General features: G+C 32.6%; 1 protein-coding gene across 1 annotated transcript in view; it reads right to left on the reverse strand.

The window, feature by feature from the left end:
- Positions 1–1900: 1900 nt before the first annotated feature.
- The window catches only part of GUCY1A2 (guanylate cyclase 1 soluble subunit alpha 2), a 430164-nt gene continuing 404725 nt past the window's right edge, over positions 1901–27339 (reverse strand). The window contains exon 8 of the mRNA XM_031961090.1: positions 1901–2441. Coding sequence (XP_031816950.1) covers positions 2234–2441 — 208 coding nt within the window. The 3' untranslated portion in view covers positions 1901–2233. The remainder of the gene's footprint in view (positions 2442–27339) is intronic.

Consider the following 27339-nt stretch of genomic DNA (forward strand, 5'->3'; position numbering starts at 1 on the left):
GAAGTCATTTGGCAATATCTTGTTTCCATATATGAATAGAAGAACTATCCTATAATGAACTGAGTTTTATCCTTAAGTGTCTATATGCTCTCAGGTAGCCAAGCTATCTCCTACCTTGAGAAAGTGACTCCTGAGTTCTCTGTCTACACAGGCCATGAGGCCTAGAATGAGTCTGAAGCACCCCAGAATCAAGTATGGAAGGGCCCTGACATGATGGTCTTAGCATTCTCTCCTCTAAATGGTAGAAGGCAAAGTCCTTGGCCTAGAGGAAGTGGGGAACACAGAAAAGGGTAAAAAAATATGGTTTCTCCTCTCCATTTGGAAGAGTACTTTGCCAGCACCCCACTCGAATGTGAGATTAGAGCCCAACAATTATATTAACAATGACATATGAGACATACTTTATATTTCTAAAAGGGCTTACCATCTACATAGTTCGGACAACTTTTGGAGCATTTATTAAGCCTCATAATTAGGAAATTATTTTTTATAGAAAGACAGTTTAAATCTGTAATGCTCAGCTGTGCTATAGTAGTGACCAATCACACTATAACTCAAATATCTGACCTGTAAAAATGAAAAAAAATACACAAAAAATTAAACATACTTTCATTAGTAATCACTGGCAAGGGAGAGAGAATAATAAGAAACCACGGAGTAAGGAAACAGCCACACATCACAATAGAGCTACAGAAATAAATCCTTCCAGATCATAAATTAGAACAGGCTTTTTGATTTATCTTGATTCCAAACTCTGACTGTTCTTGCAGCAGAGTGCCCCTGATTTCAGGGTAGGTCAGTAATGATGTAGATTCCTTTTTTCATGCAGTGTTGGTTAGAGAGAAAGGGTCAATTTTAGGGAATCATGCAATTAAAAACCTGCAGGCTACTGTAGTGATTGTGGGCAAGGGGGATTCACCAGGTCTGAATATAGTAGACCTATTCAAACTTCCATGATGGGGAGTTACATATTGTTAAAAATAACATCAATCAAACTATAGAACTTGCTTTTAGTTTAAATTTCTCCAAATCATACAACTGGAAGCTCTTTCTATTTTATGTTATACTAGAAAATAGACCAATTAAATATTGTTAATGTTGGCAAAATTTTGAACTTCTTACTAATGTCCACATTTATTGAAAGCAGCTACAAGAGAAGTAAATAACCCTGAACCATATTTTACGAGGCAACAATCTACAGTCATTAACACTGACCCAGAAAGGAGGGAAATACAGAGATGACATATAGCACATTATGTGCATGCAGTGTTCTGCACATGGCAGATACTTAATAAATATTATAGTAAAGGGCATAATTTAGCATGTTCCAATATCTACCTACATTTTAAAGTGCCTATATAAAAACCATTAAGGGACCAAAGTAATTTTCTTTCGTAAATTACTGAAAATTTTCAGCAAAAAGAGGAAAAGATTCCTTTTTCCTTGTTTATTTTTAATTGGCTTCTAGGAACTCCATTTCTTTTAAATTTCAGTTACCTTAATTACATTTGAAAGACATGTCTAGTAGGCAGATAGGTTTTTCTGCACATATGAAATGTCTATCTGATACTGATCCCTCTAAATAAGTGTAACCACATTAGATTATTAGGTTAAAGTTATATAATACACCAAATATACAGTAGTATACTCTGAAAAGCTAGATCAATTGTTATCTGAAATGTTATTATCCAGAAAGAGAAAGATGTATAAAAATAGGTAATATCCCTAAAATATTTTACTCAGTTACAATTTCTCTGGTTGGGAAGTTGACCAAACCTCTATGGTATCTGTAAGAAATGTCTCTTCCAAAAAATTATAAAACTTCCTTTACTGAATAACATTGAATCTAAGAATGCAGACTCCACACTGGCTCTTTTATGTTTTTCAGTGGGCAAAATTCTTAAGGTCATGTCACCTCATGGATATCAAACAGAAAACCCAAGGAGTTTAGTTTTAGGTTTTATTTGATAAAGGGATCATGATTATAATTTGATTTGTTTATACCTCTTTTAGGGGTGAACACATTTGATTCCCTTAATTGTCTTCCCCTCCAGTTTGTTTACTAACAGCCATCACCCACCTTATTCTAGTATTATTGCATGACATTACACAGAGATTGTACTGCTTGCCCAGAATGATGCAGTGAAGGAGAAAGGATCTCTCCTCACTTTTCTGTCCAGACCCAGGTTCTGGGCTTGTGCTTTTGTGATGAGTCTTTGATCTGCAGCAGGTCTCATAAGCTTGTCTCCCGAAGGAACATGGTGCCAATATTGTAGGAAACCTTCTTCATTCGAGTTGAAGAGATTGAGGGCTTTGGCTGCTTGGGACCAGTTGTGAGCTCCAGAAAATAACAGATTCCAGGGATTTCCTTTGGAAAGTTGTCTGGAAGTTCTTCACGTGATCGAGGAATGAAGGTAAAACTATCTTCTCTCTTCAATAATCTGGTGACAATGGAAAGGGAATGTCAACAACATACTAACAAAGAAAAGCACAGACTTTGAACAACTCATGTAGACATTCCAGGGAATCTTTCTGCAATGAATCTTCAATTCAATTCGGTAAAAATTTATTAAGCTTCTACTTTGTGCCAAACACCATACTAAGTGCTAGGGACTCAAAAGAGGTAAAAGCCAATCTTTAAACTCAAGGAGCTTAAAATCTAATGTGAGACAGACAGCATGAAAACATATAAACAAAGCAAGGTATGTGCACAATAAATAAAATTTTCTAACAGAAGGATGGGACTGGAATGGAAAGTGATTGGGGAATACTTCCTGCAGGAGGTAGAATTTTAGGTGAGATTTAAAGGAAGCCAAGGAGTTCAGTAGTTAGAGTGGAGAAGGGAGGGCATTTTAGCCATTGGGGACAGAGCAAGAATGCCCAGAATCAAGAGATGGTGTGTTTCATTTTTGGAATTAATGTTTGGAAATAACATTTCCTTTCTGTTATAATGTCCCTTGCTGCTACTTTCTCCCTACTCAATAAACTGCAGTAGCTTCCCATCATCTTCAAAATCAAATAAGAAATGCTCTTTTTTTTGCACTAAAAACTCTTCATAATCTCATTCCATTCCATATTTCCAGTCTTCTTATACCTTACTCTCTACCACATAAGCTTCAATCCAATGATACTGACCTCTTTGTTGTTCCACAAACAAGACACCCTATCTCTCTCCTTTCAAAGCATTCTCTCTAACTCTTCCCCATACCTGGAATGCTTTCCCTCTTCATCTCTGCCTATTGGCTTTCCCAGCTTTCTTTAAATCCAAATTAAAATCTTATTTCCTTTTTTTATTTTTTATTTTATTTTATTTTTTTTTATTTAATAGACTTTTATTTACAGGATATATACATGGGTAACTTTACAGCATTAACAATTGCCAAACCTCTTGTTCCAATTTTTCATTTCTTACCCTCTCACCCCCTCCCCTAGATGGCAGGATGACCAGTAGATATTAAATATATTAAAATATAAATTAGATACACAATAAGTATACATGACCAAAACGTTATTTTGCTGTACAAAAAGAATCAGACTCTGAAATATTGTACAATTAGCTTGTGAAGGAAATCAAAAATGCAGGTGGTCATAAATATAGGGATTGGGAATTCAATGTAATGGTTTTTAGTCATCTCCCCGAGTTCTTTTTCTGGGAATAGCTAGTTCAGTTCATTACTGCTCCATTAGAAATGATTTGGTTGATCTCGTTGCTGAGGATGGCCTGGTCCATCAGAACTGGTCATCATATAGTATTGTTGTTGAAGTATATAATGATCTCCTGGTCCTGCTCATTTCACTCAGCATCAGTTCGTGTAAGTCTCTCCAGGCCTTTCTGAAATCATCCTGTTGGTCATTTCTTACAGAACAGTAATATTCCATAATTTTCATATACCACAATTTATTCAGCCATTCTCCAACTGATGGACATCCATTCAGTTTCCAGTTTCTAGCCACTACAAAAAGGGCTGCCACAAACATTCGTGCACATACAGGTCCCTTTCCCTTCTTTATAATCTCTTTGGGATATAATCCCAGTAGTAACACTGCTGGATCAAAGGGTATGCACAGTTTGATAACTTTTTGAGCATAGTTCCAAACTACTCTCCAAAATGGTTGGATTCGTTCACAACTCCACCAACAATGCATCAATGTCCCAGTTTTCCCGTCCCCTCCAACAATCATCATTATTTTTTCCTGTCATCTTAGCCAATCTGACAGGTGTGTAGTGGTATCTTAGAGTTGTCTTAATTTGCATTTCTCTGATTAATAATGACTTGGAGCATCTTTTCATATGACTAGAAATAGTTTCAATTTCTTCATCTGAGAATTGTCTGTTCATATCCTTTGACCATTTTTCAATTGGAGAATGGCTTGAAAATCTTATTTCCTATAGGAAACTTTTTCCAACCCTTTAACTCTAGTGCCTTCCTCTTTTAATGGTTTCCTATTTATCCTATATTTGGCTTGTCTGTACATTTTTATTTCCTTAGTGTCTTTCTACTCTATTGACTATAAGCTCCTCGAGAACAGAGACTATTTTTTGTCTCTTTAACATAGTGGGTAGCCTTTTTAGCACAGTATTTACTGCATGTCTGACTAGTATTTGATAATATTACTCAAAAATATTTTCATTCTCTTTTTTGACAAATTTGATGCTAGGAATAATAAACAATTTTACATGTTACTTAAAACTGATAATTTTGCAGTCATAAATAATTACTGCATATATTTATACATATGTACATGAGGATATACATACATAAATATATGTATATACATATATACATACATATATATATATACACACACACATACACATCTATATTTTTAAGGCTTACAAAAAACTTTTCTAAAACTAACTGTGAGGTAGATAGAGAAAATGTTATTTACAAATGAGAAAATGCAGGCTTGGAGAAATGCTTTGGGAAACCTTTCCAATTGTTGATCATGTCCAGTTTCTAGAGAGATTCTTTCATATTCTGAAGAATAACAATCATCTTCAAAAGCTTAATCTCTGGTACAAATTCAGTCTCACACAAAACCACATACCTATTTTTCTACCACTTCTCAAGCAGTCAAGGGATATTTGCCTACAGATGCTTGTTCAGAAATATTTTCTAAACCTACTGTTTTCTACTGATTTTATAACTGAATTCTTCCTCTTAAGCTACAAGGTGCATTAACACATACTGTGAAATCCTTTAGTCCCAATTTCAATAAACCTAAGGGGAGGAAACAAAACCACTAACCTCACCTTTGGCAAGAAAAGAACTATTTGGACTCCTGGAATGTAATTACATAATGTGTGGGAAAGTATGCCATTCTAATAACTCACTATAAGGAAAATGATGAAGGTCAATGGCATTCTGAAATCAAAGTGGAAAGATGGTACTTCTATTTATCTTTGATAAAATATAAAATGGCCCCTTAAAGCAACTGTTGGTAGAGCTCTTATTTCAAAGATTCTCATAAAATGATAAGTCAATATTTTTCTCATATTTAGTACTCCTCAAAGGTACAATAAAATTGATTTTAAAATTTCTTTCCAAAAGTACATATTGATTCAATTAACTCTATAATATACCTTAAAAATGCAGGAAGTAAGACACATTGTATGCCTCAAGGGCATTCAAATACATTCTTATTTCCTTTGCACAATAACAATGTGAGAGATAGGACAGATAATATTTTTATTTCACAGAATAGAAAATTGAGGTACCTATTTATACAGATCAATGTTATTCTGAGTAGTAAGAAAGCATTAACATCTAGGGGTGTCAAGAAAAGACTTCAGAAGGCAGCACCTAAATTAAGATAAATTTAAAAGAAAAAATTTATTATACTAAAATCAATACCAAAACATCATTACCATGCTGAATCATAAAAATATGTAATATTAATATGAAATGTAAACATTTCAGAAGAAAAAACAAATTAAATAAGAACTAAAAATCAGTTTCACAGAATAAAATAAAAAATAAAACAAAACAAAAACAAAGTTAGAAGGGATCTTAGAGATAATCTAATTCAATCTAACTTTTTCTTAAACAAACATTCATTTTTTCTATAACATAGTCATCAGTCTTCTTCATCACTATGCAACAGAGCTCATTTTCATTTCAATAATAATTATTATGAAATTCTCATTTATCCTAAGCCAAAATCCAGTTCTATGAAACTTCTAATCACTGAACTTAGTTTATGCTTTTTAGAAATAAAGTAACAAATTAGTTCACTCCACTACACAATAAAGACAGATTTCATGTCCTCTCTAACTTTTCTTCAGACTGAGCTTATAAAATTCCTTTAAACAATGGCCTCTGAAATGCTATTCCTCAATTAGATATTCCTCTTCTGTATGTATTATTTGGACCTAAACAAGTGATTTTAGATTTTATCTGGTTATTGAAGTGATGAAGACTTGTTTCTTTTCTCCTCAATATTGCATTTTTTTGTTCATTAACCTAAATTGCATTAGTTTAAAAAAGCACAAACTGTTGTCTCCCTATTGAAGTGTTTTGAGCTTGTAGTCAATTAATCAAATATCCAAATTTAAGTGAATTCTGCCTTGCTTAAATTCAATTCATGGGCAAGTGAAGACATTACCCTAGTTATATCATTGGTCAGTGCCATAATTACTCTCAAGCTCATACACCAAGTCCTGGATCTTATTTCACTTTAACAACTTTCCTCCTTTTTTCTCTTTGATTTCACCAGCGCAGAGCATATATATCAGACAGGAGACACATCCCCCTCCCCAATATCCTTGGTCAAATCAGATTAAAATGAAATTAAGAAATATTTAACAAAATGAATAAAAATACAATAGAATATAGACAATGTTAGTATGTGGTTTTCTAAGTCAGACCATAACTGCAGGGAACTTTATTATTATTATAAGGCATTTAGTGCCTCTCCATTTCTTTCTGAGTTTGATACCACAGAGTCTGATCTCTCAGTGAGAAGCTCTCTATACCTATAAGCAGATCAGGGCCTACTCTTCAATTTATAGCTTTACAAAGTTATCTGGGACAATTGAGAGGTTAATTACGCCTGACTTAAATAGGGGTCACAGAGAAAATCTGCATCAGAAACAGGTCTTAAACCCAGCCTTTTTTGACTCCGAGACCAGTTTTCTACCCATTTTCCTTCACTGCTTCTCTTTCTCTCGCTCTGGCTTTCTCCTATTTTCTCTACAAAGGCTACAGGGTTTAAAAAAAAATACCAATTCAGACAAATAGTTCAAGATTAAATCTGATTAGTGGCTGGCTATCACACCTCCCAAACTGAGACAAATCTAATAAGGACAAATTTAAATTTTCCCACTTGAAAAAAAGAAACTAACTACACAAGTATAATACCATGGAGAAAGTGTCTAGAAAGACATTAATACCCAAAAAAGTTAGAGATGTGAAGGAGTTTAAATTCAAAATAAATCAACAGGGAGATATAACATCCAAGAGAACTAATGCAAAATTAGACTACACTAAGATCAGTGAATCAACAAGCATTTATTAAGCTCCTATTATATTCCAGGCCTTGGGATAGGCACTGAAATACAGATACACAAATATGAAACTATTTGTACTTTTCCATTACACAGCTTTGGAGGAGTAGGATTGTTAGGGTTTTGTATCTAGTATAGTGCCTTGTATTTGATGTATATCTGATAAATGCTTGCTGAATTGGTGTTAATTAATATTTCCATAATTTTAAATTCTTTAGGAGTCAGGAAGTTTATTGTTGTTCTTCATTCTCAAAGAGGACCAAAATGATATCACTATATTATAGTCAAGTTGCAGTGTGTTCTACTATACAGATCAGCTGATCAGACTGATGAACTCGGAATCCTTTGCCACAAGTTGGACACAAATAGTCTATATGAACATTTGGGGTGGCTTCTCTAACTCTGTGCATCTTGTATTTCTTCTGATAATTCAATTGATTAGGGCATGTCATACTGAGCAGTCCTGTGCCAGTCTCTCCCATGTCATATAATCAATTCTAAAGTTCTTAAGAGAGATTTTGAGAGTATCCTTCCTTGTATGCCTTTTCTGACCACCTTATAGGCTACAATGGTCAGTAAATGCACTACAAGCAATATCTTTTACTATGTTTCCTTAAAATAAAAAAGAAAATCCAACAAAAAGAAAATATGAGGTAAAATTTCTATTTTAGTGGTATTAAGTTTCTCTTTCTTCCACAATATATAGTTACTTAAATTCTTATATTGCCGTGTAATGTAAATCCATAGGCCAGCAATAAAGAGGGGAACAGGATTTTCAGTTATAAAACTTCTACTCTCTGTCTGCCAGTTCCTCCTTAGAAATGGCATCAGTTGGTTGTCTCCCTTCTTCATCCCCATCCCTCTACATTTCCTTCCCTCAGCTCTCTGCACTTTGGCAGAAAAGAAAATCCCTTTACAATAAATTTATATCTTAAAACCTTAAATATACAGCACTGATAATCATCCCATATGGTCTTCAATTGGTTAGGCTGTTTAAGGAGTACAAGTTTTTGTTATTGATGAAACTGAATAGAAATCATTTCCATTTAAGAGACAAAAAAATACAAAGAGAAAAAGGAAGAAAGAAGAGGGAGACAAATATGGAGAAAAGGAAGAAGGGAAAAGGAGACAGGAGGAGGAAGTAAGAGAAAAAAATGAGAGTGCCAAGAAATAGAGAAAGAGAGAAGAGAAAAGAAGAAAGAAAAGAGAAGAGAAGAGAGCACACAGGGAATGGGAAGAAGGAGGATATGAAAAGGACCTAATGGATAACTTAACCCTATTCTTGAATTTCTATGCTGTCTACAATGGAATATACTCCTGAAGGCTAGAAGTGTAAATATTCATCCTAAAACTAATAAGACAATGTGAGTAAGCTGGGAATTTCTTTAAATAGTATACCTGATGAAAAAAGGATATCTAAATCATGAACTTGAACAAATGATTAAATGTTTATTCAGAGATTGTATATTTAGACACTGATCAATTCAGGCACCTTTGTAGCATCAAAAGCACATTATGAAGTCAAAAGTTCCCCTATTGGTTCTGTTGCTCTGTTTTATAATACAATCCACCTTTTCTGCAGCAAAGGACTGCCAGGAAAACTTAAATTCTACATAAACATAAATTAATACCCAGGGTAGTTGATTTGCTGATGTACATATTTAGCAGTATGAATTATAAGTATTAAGAAACCATGGAAATGTCAGCTTAGTGTATCCTTATTCATTTTTACAAACTTCAATACTCTCTTTTAGTTGGAGGGATTTTTAAAGAATAGTGAGCACCATGGATAGACCTACAAACATCAAAGCATTCATGCTATTACTACTCACATATCAATAGCCCTGAGGGACTAAGAGGCTTCTTAGTCCTTAGCATTATGGAAATGGGGCCTTATTCTTTAGGTTTGGCTCAGCAGCCATCACATCTGACAATCCTGAATTCCCAGGAGATAAAAATACCCCCATGAGCTGGTAAACAAGAGACAATTATTATTGATCACAAATGGCTTCTGGGAGAGACCAGACTGGTCCCAATCACAGTAGAATAGCTTCTATTAACAAAAGTTCACCTCCAGCATTCAGAATCAAGGATCCTGAAGATAAAGTGAAATGTTCAAGTTTACAAATGTGTTGAAGGTTTGTGAATTAAATTTGGTGAATTCTCTATTTTCTAAGTTTGAAATTTTGATGGAAGTAGCATTGGCTAAAAACTTAATAATGGAAAGAAATGAATGAGCAAAAGGAAAAGAGAAGAGGAAATCCCTGTCAATGTGAACACTGTAAGCAAGAAGAGAAAAATACTTTTCTAATTCATAGATTTATAATGTTGGCAAATTTCAAGCTAGAAGAAAACTTCAAGATTATCTAGTCCAATCTCTTCATTTTATAGGTGAGGAAACTGAGGTCAGGAGAAGTGAAATGATTTGTCTAAGGTCACAAAGCAAGGATTTGAAATAAAGTCCCAAGTTCATCACCATTTCTACTACTGCCTCTGTGTTATTTAGATCAAAATATTTTCTTTCAATCTAGTCCTTTCTGTTGAATCATATCCAATTCATCCAAATCAATTCTTATTCATTTTTCTTTAAAAATACCTACCACAGGGGCAACTAGATGGTACAGTGGATAAGAGTACCAGCCCTAAAGTCAGGATAACCTGAGTTCAAATGTGGCCTCAGACACTTAACACTTCAGAGCTGTGTGACCCCGGGCAAGTCACTTAACCCCAATTGCCTCAGAAAAAAAAAAAAAAAATACCACAATTGTTCTTTTTTACTGCCAAAGCATTGCAATTCAGAAATTTTTCACTTCATACCTTCAGTAGCTTCCTGAATATTCTTTCCCCAATGATTACTTTAAATCTAACCTATCCAACATAACTAATATAATTTTCTTTAAGTTTTACTTTGATCATTATAAACATTGAGTAGTTCCTTGTTGTTTATAAGAGAAAGTTCAAACTCCTTTACTATTAAAGATCTTCCACCATAAGCCTCTTAACTATACCTCAAACATTATCTATAATTACTCATTCTCTGGAACTCTTCAGTTTACTATAACTCATTATTGTTTTAAATAACAAACAAGTAGATTGTACTATTTTAATCTAGAAAGCATAGTTTAGGAGAGAACTTGATAATATAGAGAGCATTCAGAGGATGGAAACCAGATTATATCTGGAGATTATATCTTATAGGAAGTAGCTAAAGTAACTAAATTGTTTGACCAAGGGGAGAGAGGAGTTTGGGGTAGGTAGGAAGAGCAGTAGATAGAACACTGAGCCTGGAGTCAGGAAAACCTGAGTAGAATCCCAGCCTCAGACATTTACAAGTTATGTGACCATGGGCAAAGTCACTTAACTCTCTTTGGCTCATTTTCCTCATCTGTAAAATTAACTTGAGAAGGAATTAGCAAACCAATCCAGTATCTTGGCCAAAAACAGACAAACAAACAACCCCCCCACAAAAAAAACCAAAAAAAACCCAAAACTAAATAGCATCAATAAGTCAGACATGACTGAAATGACTAAACAACAAGAAAGAGAAGATTTTAGGGCTATATGGATTATGGTAACTATTTCCTGGCATTTGAAGGGCTATCACAGGAGAGAAGGATTATATTCGTTCATGTTCTTGCCTCAAATTTCTTCTCACTTCAGTCCATTCACCAGAAAGCTATCAAAATGATCTTTCTAAAACGCAGGTCCCAAGTCCCACATAATACCACCATTCCTGTCACTGAACCCCTCTTCAATAAATTCCAGTGCTCTCCATTAACTTCTAGGATCAAATACAAAATCTTCTATTTGATTTTTAAAGCTCTTCATAATCTTACTCCTTTCTTTATTTCCAGTCATCTTAAACCCTACTCCCCTTCACATACTCAGCAATTCAATGACATAGGCCTCCTTGCATTACTCATAAAATGCACTCCATCTCTCAATTCTAGACATTTTTACTAGCTCTTGACCATGCATGAAATTTTTTCATTTTGCCTATAGGTTTCCCTCTATACTTTTTAGATCTTCCTTGATACTAATACTATCTCTCTCTCTCTTTTGTATGTGTGTATGTGTGTATGTGTGTGTGCGTGTGTGTATTTAAAACAACTCAAGAGAAAGAATATAATGAATGATCATTGTCTTCTTACATTAAATCATGAGCTCCTTGGGAGTAGTGCTATTTTTCACCTTCCTCAGTGCTTAACACAATGCTTGACATATAGTAGGCAATTAACAAATGTTTACTGACTGACTTGAAAGAGGCAAAATTTAGGTTGTTAGGGAAGGACTTTGTGGCAATTGTTGTCCCAAAGTGTCATGGAATGCTTTTGAAAGTAGTGAGATTGCTACGGTTACATGATTTTGATTCTTTAAGCAAAGGTTAGATGACTATTTAAGTTCCAATTTAAGTTCCAACTTTTTGTTAATATCTCTAATTGTCTATATAATTCAACTGGTCATTACTCAATGTATTACTCTCTGATACTTCTAATATTTCTTTGAAATTTTATTTACTTATGTAATATAATGATGATAATTACTTATTTAATAGTTTTACATGTTTAAATCTTTTCTTACTGACTAGATTACTAAATACTTGAAGGAAAAGGGAAAATATTTGGAAGTACAAAAAATTTTACTTTTTGTACAGAATAGGCACAAAATGTAGATTAAGTGATTAAACTAAAATAGATCAGACTAACCAAAAGTAGTTTGAACTGTTACTATAACTCATTGCTATGACATGGCTCAAAAGTCTTAATGTACTTTTATATTACTGAGGGCTTTGGAACACTTTGTATAGCTATTCTCAGTAGTATATCAAAATTACAGGGGCATTCAGGCAAAGTTCATAAAAGGATGTTTTCAATACTGTACATTTATCTTGAGGCTCTTTAAACAAATAAACATTGCAGTAATAATCAATGGAGATACAAAATAAGAGACTGATGGCTTCAATTATCCTTCTTACTTTAAATCTTGCTTTCTTTTTATTATTTATTATATGTTGACCTGAAGACCAAAGCCAAACAAATCACTATTAAAAATCATAGAAATCACTTATCAATATAAAGTATTTAGATGAATTGGGTCTTATTTCTGAATACTTGGTCAGGAAATACTAGCCTCAAAGGAATCAGTTGAATAGTAAATTTATTCATATTATGAATGATACAAACACAAAAAAATGCCAAACCTGTCACACACAATATATTAATTAACACTACAACAGATCTAGACAATTAAGCATGTGTGGAACAGGTTGGGTGCAAGACCCCCTTCTCAATTATAATCAGAGACATCATCAGGTACAAAGAGAAAGCATTTATTTAATCCCTGCAAGGAGAGGCCCAGACACACCTGGAGCCATCCCAGCTCCACCATGTGCTCCTGGAACCTGGCCAGCTTCCGACTTGTTCAGGGTTTAAAAGCAAAAGACCAGAGCCTTCTCATTGAATAGACTAAAAGGACATAACCATCTTTAACCAATGGTCACCAATGCTGGCTGCTTCCCACAGGTCACATCACTTTCTGCAATTTCCTGTTTTTCAGCATTCAAAGTTCATCCCTCCAGAGATCAAATGACTCTCCAGGGTCTCAGTTTTGGGAACAGGAATCATGTGACTTGATCCTGAGAAATACTTCATCCAATCAGTCCCATTCAAGTGCTTTTTCAATTCCAGTTTCCTGGGAATGTAATGGTTATATCTAACTAAGTTTATTTGTTGGACAAACAAATGAAAAATTTTAATAGTGTCTGAACTATCATCCTAACTGTAATATGTCTCTTGTATATAGAAATATCTCTGTTTGAAATAAACACAAACCTCACTTCAGGAGCAAGCAGTGTCAGAAAAAATAAAACAAAACCTAAGGTCTAAATATTGACAAAGAGCAGAGATTTCCTCTATTCTGCTAGAAGGTGCCTAGAAAAGTTGAGGGAAAGTACTTGTTGATGGAAGGAAGATGGGCTAGAGATATTCTTAAGTATTCCATGAAGCCCTAGGATATTTTAAAAAATGCATTTTGGGACAATATATTCTACTCATCAAGAAAGAGAGGAAAGAAACAAATCAGTAAAAAAACAAAAGAAAGAATCTAAATGAGGCAAATAGCTCATTTACTTTTTTTCTCAATGTGACTTTTATAACTGCACTTAAAAGACAATATTAATGTTGCTTTCTGTAACTGGAAAAATAGGAACATAACTCTTAAAGAACACCTCAATTTTTTAGGGAAATGCTTTAGGGAAAGCATATTAAGTCATTTTTCTTTGGTGATTCTTTTTCTCTCTTTTAAAAAGATAGTATTTACTTTTTGTATGTGTCTGTGGGGAATCAGATTAGATAATCAATATAAGTAGATTGAAGATACCAACAATTCAATCAAATATCAAGCAACAACCTTATCTATATGTTTATGGGAAGAGAAATGTCTAAAACATTTGTGTTTCCTAAAACCCCTTAATATTCTAGACTGAAGATTTTTATAATACAATTATTTAAAGCTATAGAGGTATGGATTTGCTCTGCCTCAATATGCAAAAAAGAGAGGAATGAAAAATATAATTTGTTAAAAAAAAGTATTTCCTCACAAGAACCTATGAAATAGATCATGCAAAACTCAGATTTTGATATCTGATTTCACTGCCAACTATCAAAAAGACTGGTTTTTTAAGTTTTCTTAAACTATGTATAAGTTTATATATTCTTGCATTTCAGTAATTACAGAGAAACCTTAATACATAGATAATTGAGGTATATCCATGCAAAGCTTTGTGTAAAGTAAACTTCTTTATATGGAATCCTAATTTTCCCCTGTCTACCTTGGCTTTCATTATATATTAGAAATGCCATTCTAGGGAAAATTTTTTGGCTCAGGATAAGCAAAATGAAACAGGTGTTTATGAGTTCCTATTTTAATATCGGATGGCTACTTTACCTGAAAAATTGTTCCCAGTGGTAACTGTTGAGTCCTAAGGGAACATGTTCAGAAAGAGGCCTCTGGATTTCTATTGTCTACTAATAAAAAATACAATCAATATAAGAGAACTACTTTGTAACATGCATCTGCAATTTTTTTTTCCCAAAAAAATCACATTGATGGGAGTTAAAATCCCTGGGTTTGGTAGCAGGAAGTGGCATTATCTGGAAAGAGCCTAAATTTTACTGTCTAAACTATAGTCTGAGGCAAGCAGGGAGGAGTATTGATTATTTCAATCTTTTGATTTAATTAGGCCTTTTGTTATCCTAAGGAGGCCTTTGTTGCATGGGCCTTCATTGAATTCCTTGTTCAATTCCTTGCAGTGACAAACTCTACAATTATCCAATTAGAAGGCCAAGTTATGATGTCAACCTCCAAGGTCATTTTTCCCCATAAAAGAGTTGGGGCTAGCTAGGTGGGTGCAGTGGATAGAGCACCATCCCTGAAGTCAGAAGGACCTGAGTTCAAATCTGATCTCACATACTTAAGGCTTCCTAGCTATGTGACCCTGGGTAAGTCACTTAACTCCAATTCCTCAGCAAAAAAAAAAAAAAAAAAAAAAAAAAAAAAAGTCTGCGTCTATGCATCCTAATCCCCTGCTAACTTGTTATTACAACCTTAAACCCTTTTAGGGTTAGCCTTCCAGTCAATGATATAATACCCCATTTGCTATTTAGGAATTTACCTCACCTTATGCCATTGTGGGTTCATTAGGAACTACCCACATTATGGCAGCAAGTTCACTAGAGATTTATCTTTTTTTCTAGTTACATCTAATTTCTTTTATCACACTTAATAAACATCATAATGGCTAACTCTTTTTAGAGGCTTACTAAGTTTCACAATTGCTAACATTCCCTTTTGGAAGTTTTAGCCCTATCAGTGGCATAATAATAAAATCTTTGCCTCTTGATTTAGAGAAAGTCTAAACCTATAAATTCTTTTGAAATTCCTTGGACCCTGGCCTAAAATCCCAACATGCTTTTGGACTCTAACTTCTACTCCCCAGAATTTGATGAACAGTTGAAGGAGAGTCCTGAAACCCCCATATATTGTGGGGGTTCAACATTTCTGTACATCATTTGGTGGCCCTGTACAAGGAGAGTCTGGCTGTAACCTTCACCTCATCAATGTTATTACCATAATGGAAAAATCAAACAAAATAGAACAAAATAGTAGCCACTTCTTAATATCATCACCATCATCATCATCCTGTCACATGCACATATGTTAATACACTTCAAGGTTCAAAGAACTCTATCCTCAGTCCTCTGAGACAGTTAATTATGTCTCTTTTATAGTAGAAAAAACTGGGGCTCTGAAAGGTTAACCTACTTGACTTTTCTAGGAAATGTAAATTCTTTGAATTTTGTCTTTGTACCCTGGTTCTTTATCATGCATTTTTTGCAATTATAGGATCTTAATCAGTGTTTATTGAATTGAATTCCCTGTGGCTATAAGAGTATGAGACATTTGGGCTTGGGATACAAGTAGCCTTTTATCATCTCTCAGCCATTACCTGAAGATGGAGGTAAGTATGGAGAAATGGTTCATCTTGTAGTTCATACTTATTATCTATAGAACATTAAACAAAATATAAAACCAGTTTGAATTTTAAAAACACAACACACAACACACTCCTGTGCTTGAAATAAGTATTGATTTTGCTCATGGATGAAAAGAATTGGTTTGAGAGTGCCTAAGGTAAATTGGAACAATTATTAGAAGTCAAATATAAATAGGATTTATTTAAGAGGTTTTCTCTTTCTTCCCTTTATGTTCATTTTTTAAAAATTTATAGCTCAAATAATATTAAATTAGGATTATATGGTTAATAGTAATAATAATAATAATAATTACTCACATTTTTGTAATACTTTAGGGTTTGGAGAGTGCTTTTATTCAATCATTCATGTGAGGTAGACAGTGTGTTGTTATCCTCATTTTATGGGGAACTACAGATAAAAACATCAGATCTGACTCCTGCTTCTGGGTTCTTTCTATTAGAGTACAGTCTATATATAAATGCAATATTTAATATAGTCATGTGTCTCTGGGAATACTCTACTGATATTACTTTCCAAATTAGCAGAATTTACTAATTAGATTACAGATGATGATACAGCTCCACCATGCTCACTAGAATAACTGTTATTTCCAATACCAATTTTCATCCCAGAGTTCTACCTCATCTTGAAGCTCATCATTACTCCCCTATCCATTCAATTACATTCCAGGACAACTGTAATTTTTAGCATTTTTTTTTTCTTCTATTGAATCAAAATTTGCTTCCCTAGAGGTACTACATATATGTCTAATTTTGCCTTCTCCTGGCTATATGTAAAACAGAATTAAACAGCTTCCTTAGAACTACATGATAATCCTTCAAATAGTTTATTACCATTAAATCTTTTCTATATATATATATATATATATATATATATATATATATCTTTTCTTTCAAACATCTTTGTTTCTTCAAACATGACATGATTTCAAGTCCCTCACCATTCTCGTTGCCCTCGTTTGAATATAGTTTGGCAGCTATAACTGCTTCTTCACACTAAAAGCTTGTAATTCTTTATAATCCAAAGGTTTTATTTACAAAATTACTTTCAAGACACATCTCTTTGGTTCTATCTTTAAGTAGCTGCTATTTTCCCCTTTAAGCCACACATGGTACTTAACATTCTCAAGGTTCTCATACTACTCTGACCCCTTTTTCTTTGTCTCCTTTTCTTTCCCTCATTTTCCTATCATCTCTTAAAGATGGATATTTCCCAAGGTCCTTTCCAAAGCTCTCTCTACTCTCTTTCCTTTGATGATTTTATCTACTTCTATACCTTTGGAAAAGTAATTCCATTTATCTTACTGTTCATGAATTAAATAACAGTGGTTCTAAATGTCATTGTTGGGACTTCATTTCCAATTCCTGAAGTCTCGAATCATTTTGTTTTTCTCCAAGTCATATTCACTAAATGTGAATTTTGTACAATATTGTCAAACGTATTCCCAAATTAAAATGTCCAAAACTTTGACAACTCTTTTTGAGTTGCTATATGATAAGGATACCATCTTCTCTTCTGCCTCTATACTCTCCTACTTAGCAATCTCATCAGCTCCCATGGAATTAACATTATTATGTAGAAAAATTCCATACCTATAAATCCAACTCTAGTCTTTTCCTGAGTTCTGGTTCGCTAACTCCAAGTGCCTATGTCAAAACAAATGTCTCAAACTCAATGTATTCAAAATTGAATTTTTCCTTTCTTTGAAAACTTACCCCTATTAAAAATGGTTTCTATTTTTGTTAAGGGTACTACCATTCTTACAGTCAAATCGGGTTTTCAACCCTGGTACCACCTTTATTATTTTATTTTGTATTTTGGTGTATGTGAGGCAATTGGAGTTAGTGACTTGCCCAGCGTCCCACAACTAGTGATTGTTAAGTGTCTGAGGCCAGATCATCATTTTTTTTCTACCTCCATAATATTTTTTATATCTGATCTCTTCCCTTTACTCAGACATCTACTTACTTAGTTCAGGTTCTCTTCATATCTCATCTGACTCTAATCTAATCCATCTTAACATAGCTGCCAAGGTAATTTTCCTAAAGCTCAGTTTTACCGCAACTTCCTATTCAAAAATCCCCATTGGTCCCCTTTAGTTTCTAAGATCAAATATTATTTTTTTTTGTTTGACTCATAGTATTTTACTATTGAACCTTGAATTCCTTTCTAATTTTATTGTACAGTATACCTCTTATTGTGTGTATGATCAAGCTAAACTAGGTTTCTTATACTTCAAACAAAGCCAATTCTACTGTCTACCAATTATGCCTAGAGTCTGGCTCAAAGGGCCACACTGACCTCTATATTTTGTATAATGTGTAAAACTAGAACTTTTATAGAACTTACTTTTATTATTATTCATTATATCTAGTTATCCCCTATTTAAAAATTATTTGTTTGGAACTTTATCTGCCATTGGTTATTTTTCCCCATAAGGAGTAACTTGCTAGTTTTCAGTATAGATCTCTATTATACTAAATAAATAATGTAGATTTTATATTTTTGCTTTTTATATTTTAAATCAATTACCTGATCTATGCCTATTTATTGTTCTATATGGCAATGATTTCTATTTTAAAAAATCTGAGTTGTAGTGTGGTGGATAGCAGGTAGTCTGGGGAATATATTCTCTCCTCATTTCTGTTTCTTAAAGTCTCTTGGCTTTTTTTTTCCTTCAGCACTCTGCTTAAGCATTATTTTTTACATGAAGACTTTCTTTATCCACCTAGTTACTGCCTTTCCCTTCATCTTATATTTATTTTGCATATACTCCTTTATGTATATATAATCTCCCTTAGGATGTAAGCTCCTTAAGGACCTATCTCTAGCATATTTTTTTTTTGGGTGCACAGAAGACATTTAATACATATTTGTTGATTGAAATAAAAATGCAGTTATAGAGTTATTGGTCATTAGTGGTAATATGGTAGTGTCAGTGCTTATGATTAAGGTGAATAAATAAGTGACTGAGGGGTAGAGGATGTGCCCTAATTTACCATTACACTGAATTTACCCAAGCAAACAAAAGCACATGCCTAAAGGAATAAATAACAGGCTTATCAAGTTTGCAGAGGACACAAAGCTGAGAGGAATAGCTAACTCACTAGATAACAGTCAGGATTCAAAAAGAACTTGACAAGGTCAAGGTGAAATTTAATAGTGATCAATGGAAATCATTAACAATTTGATTGAAAAAAAAATCATCTTCATAAGTCCAATATGGTGGAGGCATGGCTAGGCAAAAGTTTGCTAGGGAGTTTAATGAACTAAAAATTCAATGTAATTCAACAACATAATGAAATAATTCCCCAAAGACTAATTCATGTTTTTGATGCTTTGGGTGACTTAGAGTACACAGGACAAGGGAGATGAGAGTTTTGATGCATTTTTCCCTGAGCAGATCACATCTGGAATATTATACTCAGCAATGGGTTTCAATGGGTTTCAATATATAAGCTTAAGAATAAACAGATATTGAAAATCAGAAAGTGTTTGGATATATGATAATCAGTTGAGAGAACTTGCTCTCTTGCATTTAATAACTAAAGTTACTGTATTAGGACCAAGGTTTTTTTCCTTTTTTCTTCTTCCTCTTTCAGAAATCAACCAGTCTGAGAAATCTACCTTAAAGATTTACTTAACCCAAAATCTGATGAAATAGTAAAATGAATTATAAATTTGAGCTACTGAGTATACACCTGCTCTTTGTGTTTGTTCAGACAGATCTGGGAAAATGTTGAGTCTCCCTATTGTCAAGATCAATGTTATGGAAATTAATATCTCTTTGACTAATATCTGGGTGATCTAAGTCATGTATGTCAAGACTCTCATTTTAATGCGTCTCACCTCCCATTATGTTAACCAATCAGAATTGATTGACACCACCCAGAAACATCAACTCTTCAAAGGACATATAAACTGTGACTCCAAGGCCATTATGGGTGTCTGGACTATGAAAGATGCTCAAATGACAATCCTTTTATTAATAAAATGCTGGCATTATTTTAAAAATGATTACATTACCCAGAAACTGTTTTCAAACTGTGCCGTAGCCCCTTGACAGCTGGAACTGGCTTTGCATTTCCTTGTATTCCTAAGACTTAGAAGGATCTGGCACATCATAAGTGCCTAATAAAAGCTTCATAACTAAGATTTTACTCAAAACTTCCAGCAGCACTATCTTCCCTATTGATGAAGGCTTAGCAAGTTTGTGAATTGAGTCAGAAAATGAAGAATTATATTGCTTTATGGGAAAAAAGTTAATACACACACATATGTGTTTAATATCTTTTTATAAACTTTTTATCTGATTCTGTGCTTAGTATTCATGGTTAGTATTTAACATAGCTTAGAAAAGAGTTGATGAAATGAAAAATGAAGAGCCTATAAAATCTTAAAGAAGACCATCTGCAGATTAACAAAAACAAAAAGCTTTTGGTGCTAGGTATATTTTCACATCAGGATGATAAAAGAATCCCTTTGTATTTTTTCTGGGCATATCATAAGTGAGAGTAATTAATTCTGCTCTAGCAAATCATTCTATTATTCATGCAGATTCAAAATTTGCTCCAATTATCCCTAATATAAGTCATTACTTCAGTTTCACAGTCCAATGGAATGATGTTTACAAACTATTAGTAATGCATAGAGCTTTTTATTTGGAATGAATGGGAATGAAGATGGCTATAAACATCACATTTATTGGTCAAAGACAAAAACATGCACAGAACACACTCTTTCCCATGGAAATAAAACATAACAGAACACTTCCAAAAGGAAATGATTCAGACACACATATAGCAATATTATTCACTAGCTAGAAGTCTGGATTAATAAAGATTCTTTTGGAAATGTTTTATGCCACAAATTCAAAGCAAATATGATGGAAAGTATAATGATAGATTTTTAAGACTAACTTCACTTGGCTCTAGTCTTTCAAGTTATCTAGGAATGTAAAATGTGTATGCATGTATATTTCTAATGCATTTATGCTTTTTTGTTTTAAAATAAAAAAAGAAGAATTTTAACAAAATGCATATATTGGTTTATATGTCATTAATTTATAATGCATACTTATCATATTTCAGAACCATCTGAAAGAATTTCTTTTAAATAGCTAGGGCAAAAATGACTTCTTATCTCTAAGACATCTATCTAAATGACACAGTGGCACAGGATGGATTCCTGAACCTCAGAGTGTCATTCAAATGTACCCTCAGAATCTTAATAATTGTGTGACTTTGGAGCAAGTCACTTAGCTTCTATTTGATTCAGCTTCCTCAATGGTAAAATGGGGATAATAGGTGCACCTACCACCTAGGATTGTTGTGAAAATCAAAAGAGATAATATTTGTAAAGCATTTAGTACAATGTCTGGTAAAGTAATTGTGGTATGCATGTGTGTGTGTATGTGTGTGTGTGTATGTGTGTTATGTGTGTAATTAGTCATAATAAAGGATATGTCCAGAGAGGTTCAAGTCATATATATGTGTTCATATAAACCATTTTCAATTTAAAAGCACAACTAGTTAAATCCATTCCTTATCCATTATCTCTTCTAGAACATCATTGACAATATTCTATCCTCTCTTTTAAGGTCTCTTGTGATGGGAAAAAATTGATAAATATATATACTACTCATAAAAGTCAGACTTTTATCAGAATTAATTAAAGCACATTTTGATCCATTTGGCAGCTTCTCTTATTATTCTAGCTTGATTTTGTTTGCAAAAAAAAAGTCTATTTTTATGTAGTCAAAATGATTAATTTTTTATCTTTATTATTCCTTGTTTAGTTAAGTCTCCCACTAGTAAGAAATAATAAGAACACCTTCTCTCATTAGCCTCCATCAAAGTTATATGACTTTTTAACATTTAGGTAAAGCTTTACATAAAGAATAAAATACCTAATTTTTGCCAAATTATCTTCTAGTTTTTTAAATAATTCTTATGAAACAGTCTTTTTATCTCATATTTTATGTTCCTTAGCTAATTAAATGTTGGGTTGCTATTGAAGATTGCATCTAAAAGTCTTGTTTAATCTAGTCCACTGAACAATTTTTCATTTTTAAAAATAGTACTAAATAGTTCTGAAGATTATTATTAAAATTTTAGCTGTGGTAATGTTATGTCTTTGTATGTATCTTTTTCTCTTATTTTTAACCTTTTGAGAAATTAGACATTGTATTCTTCAAAATGAATTTCCCCCCCTAATTTGAAAATGCAACTCCTTGACAGTTTGATTATTGTAGTATTGAGTCAATAAGTTAATTTGGATAGTATAGACATTGTTATTGTATTGGTACAATATAATCCTGAAAAATAAATTCTAACTGTCTAAATATCTCTTTATTTATATAAAGAAATATTATAATTTAGCAGGATAATTCCAAGATTTTTTCAATTTATAGAAATTTTGAAAGGAGTTTCTCATATTTTTTTCCTGATTTTTATTAATACTACATAGAAGTAGTGATAATTTTTTGGCATTTATTTTGTATTGTGCAACTTTATTGTACTAACATGTTGATTAGTTTTTCACTGATTCTTTGGGATTTTCTACATAAACCACTACATTGTCTAGAAAGGGGGATACATCTATCTCCTTTTTATCAATATTTACACCATTAGTTTCTCTTTTCCTTTATTGTTACAGTTAGCATTTATAAAATCATGGCAAATAGAAGGAAATCTTTTCTTTAAATAGGAGGCTATCCCTTCTTTTCTCCGTAAATTCTAGGGAAAACCCTCATTATTTGACCATTGCAGGTAATAGTGCTTCTTTATTTTTTAGTGTGGTCCTTTTTTTGTGTTTTTGGATATTCTTTCTTTCCTTCCTTCATTCTTTTCTTTCTTTTTTTTTCTTTTCTCATAAAGCTTGGAATCAGGAACACGAGTTCAAACTAATCTCACTCATTTATCAGCTTTGTGGTCCTGGATAAGTCATTTAAATTCTACATCAATTTTCTGAACTATAAAATGGAAAATTAATAATTACACTTACCTTTCAGGATTGCTGTGAACAGATAATGTTTGTAAAGCACTTTGAAATCCTAAAAACCCCATATCAATGCCAACTATTGTTGTTATAGTAGGAGGAAGAGGAAGAGTACTGTGGCATGCTTAAAATCAGTATTTTCTTTATAGTTTTCAAACAATGGGTGCTAGATGTCTTTAAAATATATTTTTTCCTTAGTCACTTCTCTGTAATTTCTTTGCTTTGCTTTGCTTCTATTTTTATTGGATTAATTTATTTTTGAAAGAATAATCTTAAATGTATCTATGATTTCTGTAATTCTATATAAATAATTTTGCAAATGTGACACCTTTTCTTTTATGAATTTATCTATCATGCTTTTTAGGACATGTATATATGGTATTATTATATCACATCTATGGTGGATTTCAGATTAGGATCATAATCAACAAACAAGCATTTACTCTGTAGCAGCTAGCTCCTTTTTTCTTCCTCTTAATTTTGTGAAATTTTAGTTATGTTATATCATGATTGAATGTCTAATTTCTTTGTTTAATCAATCAACAAATATAGAAAATTTAATTCCAATTCTTCATTTTTCCTTCTGTATGTCTTTACTTATGCATTTTTATAACAGAGATAAATTTCTAAGATCTCTTAATTTACTTCTTTCTCATTTGTAATTTATTTCCTTTTTAAAACTGTTTGGAAATGTAGGTTTCCACTGCTGGATTATGTGTTTACATGTTATTTTAAAAAGTAATATGTATAATTTGTTATGTATTTTAAATAGCATAAATTGGAAATGTGGTTTCATATAACATTGTCAAATCAACAGGCATATAGATAAGAACAGGAAGAGGGGAAAAATGAATATAAAGGGGATACATTCAAGATGGGGTTTGGAATAAGCCAGATATACCTTAAACTTGGGGAAAGAATAGTGAAGAGAAGGTTAAATGAGGAAGAGAAAAGGAGAGTAATAATTCAAAATATACATGTCATTCTTTTATCCTCTCTATGTAGGTCATATAAAATAAAGCTTCTAGAGGAGGGATTTTCTTTTTTTTTTTCTTCCACAACCATCTGTTAGCACAATGGATGTATCATATTTACTGTTTTTTCCCCTCCTTTGTTTGCCTGATTATTTAATTTTATCTGCCATTGGGGAGTCTTTTTCTGGTTAGACTTACCATCTTGAGATATTAATTCATAAATGAACCAATATTTTATTTTAAGAGATGTAGTTTCCCAAGTTACAGGGTCCTGTCCAAATCTATGCCTTCAAGTTTATAATTTGCCTATCTCATAGATAATGTTGCCACTTTTGGACTTAATGTCTCCTCATTTTCTATCAGCTGGAAACTCCCAGTGGTCCATGAATTCTCTATCCTCAGAAGGTCTCTGTATGGCCAAGATACTTACTATCCTTCTAAAAAAATGAATATAGAATCTTTGCCATAAGTGTACTTTACCTACATGAGAGTTTAATTCCTCATTGAAAAGAATATCTTCTGCCTACTTTTCCCACCTCAGGGTTCTAATACCATTACCTTCTCTAAAATCACTTCTTATCACAGAAATTGAATGCTATTCCTACTCAGTTGGTGGGCTGGATTTTAACATGTGCCCAAATGGAACAAGAAATATCATAGCATGGCACATATTTTCCTCCTATATTATGTTCCCTGTTAGAAAAAATCATGAATTTATCCTAGAGATTTTTTTTTGGTTTATTTTTCCCTAGATTAAAAAGTATGTTATATTTTAAATGTTCTCTTTTCAAATGTGTATAGAAATGGCCAAGTGGTAACATTTTATCATGGTGAAAGGGCAACTTTTTTCATTTTTTATTTCTATGCTCATTGCATATATTTGTAAAGAAATCACTGTGAAAATAACTGCATCTTACAAATCAGAATCGTTTTCAAAGAATGAAAAGGGAGAGATTCATCTCCATGCTTATATAAAACATTCACAATATTTATTTAGGTCTGGTCATTCAATCATTTTCAAATCTAGCTAATTTTACTCTGATAAAATGTCATCTCTCCATTTTGTGAAAGTTTTGCTAAAATCTATGTGTATAATATCTCTCTGATCTATCAGTCATGTTACTATATCAAAAAATAAAAAGGAGATGAGATTGGATTAGCATAACTTTTGGATGTATGGGCTTGTTATTGTATTGGCTTTTTTGATTATTAAATTTTCTTCTTCCTTTTCTATTTCTGTCTCCTTTCTTATTTGATTTGGATCTGGGCTTTTCATTGAGGTATAGGATTCCTACTGTGGAAACGCCCTCTACTCAAGAAAATCAGCAATTTTACTGTATCCTGTAGTGTTATAGCATTCCCTGAAGCTACTGAGATGAATTACACAATGAATTTACAAACAGGACTCAAACCTAACTATTATGGGCTTTGAGACTGACTCTTTCACCACTATAATACCTTATCCCATGTATAGGCACTTGAAAACATAACATTTTTTCTCTAAGGGAAAAAAAAAAACCAAAAAAACCCAAAATATTCTGTAGGATAAATTTAGAAGGAAAATGTTCTGAAGAATCCAGAAAACTCAGAACATGAACATAGATTTAAGAGGTAATTGAAAAAAAATGTAAGGCAAGTCATCTGACTATAAAATGAGGTAATAGAGTGACTACTCATTTCACTTCATTCAGGCATTGATTCTTTTTCAGGATAGTTTTGCTTTAGTTATTCAAATATTTCAAGTATAGTTTGTTTTTGGACTGAATGAATTCAGAACATTGTCTCAATTTTCTACAATACCTTACATGTTTTAACACAGTTATACTTGACTACAGGCAAAATCACAAGGGAAAAAAAAGTGAAAAAAAAAAAAAAGCCAGGAATGTCAAAAGAAATGAGGACAAAGGGAAAACAGAATAAAATACAATGAGAACAGAGCTAACTGGCAAATATTCTTTTGTGTCTAAACAAATGAAAATCAAATGGACAAAATGTGCTTTTATAATCAAATGTAGAGGCAAGCAAGGTAGAGAAGATATGATCTCATTCTCTTGATTCAACCTATCTTTTTAAGGATCAGTCTCATACTAGCAAAAAACTAGATAGAAATTTCAAAATGCCCAAATAATATTACCTATTTCATGCATTATCTGTTTTTTTCTCACAGAAGGAAATGGAATTTTTTCATCTTAGTAAACCTAATAGTTTCATTTTTATTTCCATTTCTTAATTTTTTCGTAAGGAAGTGCTATTTTATACAATTTCATTTCATTTATATCTTACAGAAAATGAAATGAAGGAAATGAAAGATTCAATATCTTTGATGTTTTTAAACTGTTAAATCACCTTTTAGGATGGAGACTAGAACATTTTTATTGATGAACTTCATAGAATTGATAGTAAAATATTTTAAGAAAACGTATAAAAGTGAGCATTTTTAATTATACCTTTGAATAATGAAAGCTGGTAGAAACAAAATTTGAATATATATCAGAAAATAATAATATCCAAGTTTCTAAATGGCATTAGGTCACTATTGTAAATGAATTATCATTGTTTTTATATTTAAGCATTCTATTGCTTGTTATATTTAGTTTCCCAGGTCAAGGAAGATTGCCTGGTATAATGGATAGAGAGCTAAACATGGAGTTTGGAAGAATTGGGTTCAAATTTTGCTTCTGACACTCACAAATTATTTAGACAAAGGCATGTTACATTTTTGAACCTGTTTACACCTCTATAAGTTGGATATAATAGTATCTAGAATAACTATTACTCAGGATCTTTATGAAGTTCAAATTAGATAATGTTTGCAAAGAATTTCGAGTACCTTAAATCACATTTTATAGCAGAGTCTATAAACAGCCATTATAAATCTTAAAGCTTCCAAACAATCATGCTCTGAATAGGTGCTCAAATTTTATATCTTGGGCCAAGGCAATAAATCAACAGTACCTATAAAATAAGCATATAAAAAATCTAGCCCAGAAGACCAAAGGGGTGAACATTTCTGTGTCTACTCATTGTGTGGTTTAAGGTTAATAAATGGGGATATAATCATAAATGTTTAATGACCTGTTTTTGGTGTGTAAAAGGCATAACATTTTTTTTAACTTTAATCTACATGATTAACATTTTCTCAATCATTTTCTTAATTCTAGATTATTAACAAAACCTTGATTTGTTGTGGCTGCCAATTTTTGAGGTATAAATAGTTACACTGAAAATTTAACAACTGTCTCCCAAGTTGGTATGAGCTGATTCAAGAATACCATTGATAAGATCACATTACCTGTTTCCTCAT

Source organism: Sarcophilus harrisii, chromosome 3 (genome assembly GCF_902635505.1).
Source record: "Sarcophilus harrisii chromosome 3, mSarHar1.11, whole genome shotgun sequence".
NCBI lineage: Eukaryota > Metazoa > Chordata > Mammalia > Dasyuromorphia > Dasyuridae > Sarcophilus > Sarcophilus harrisii.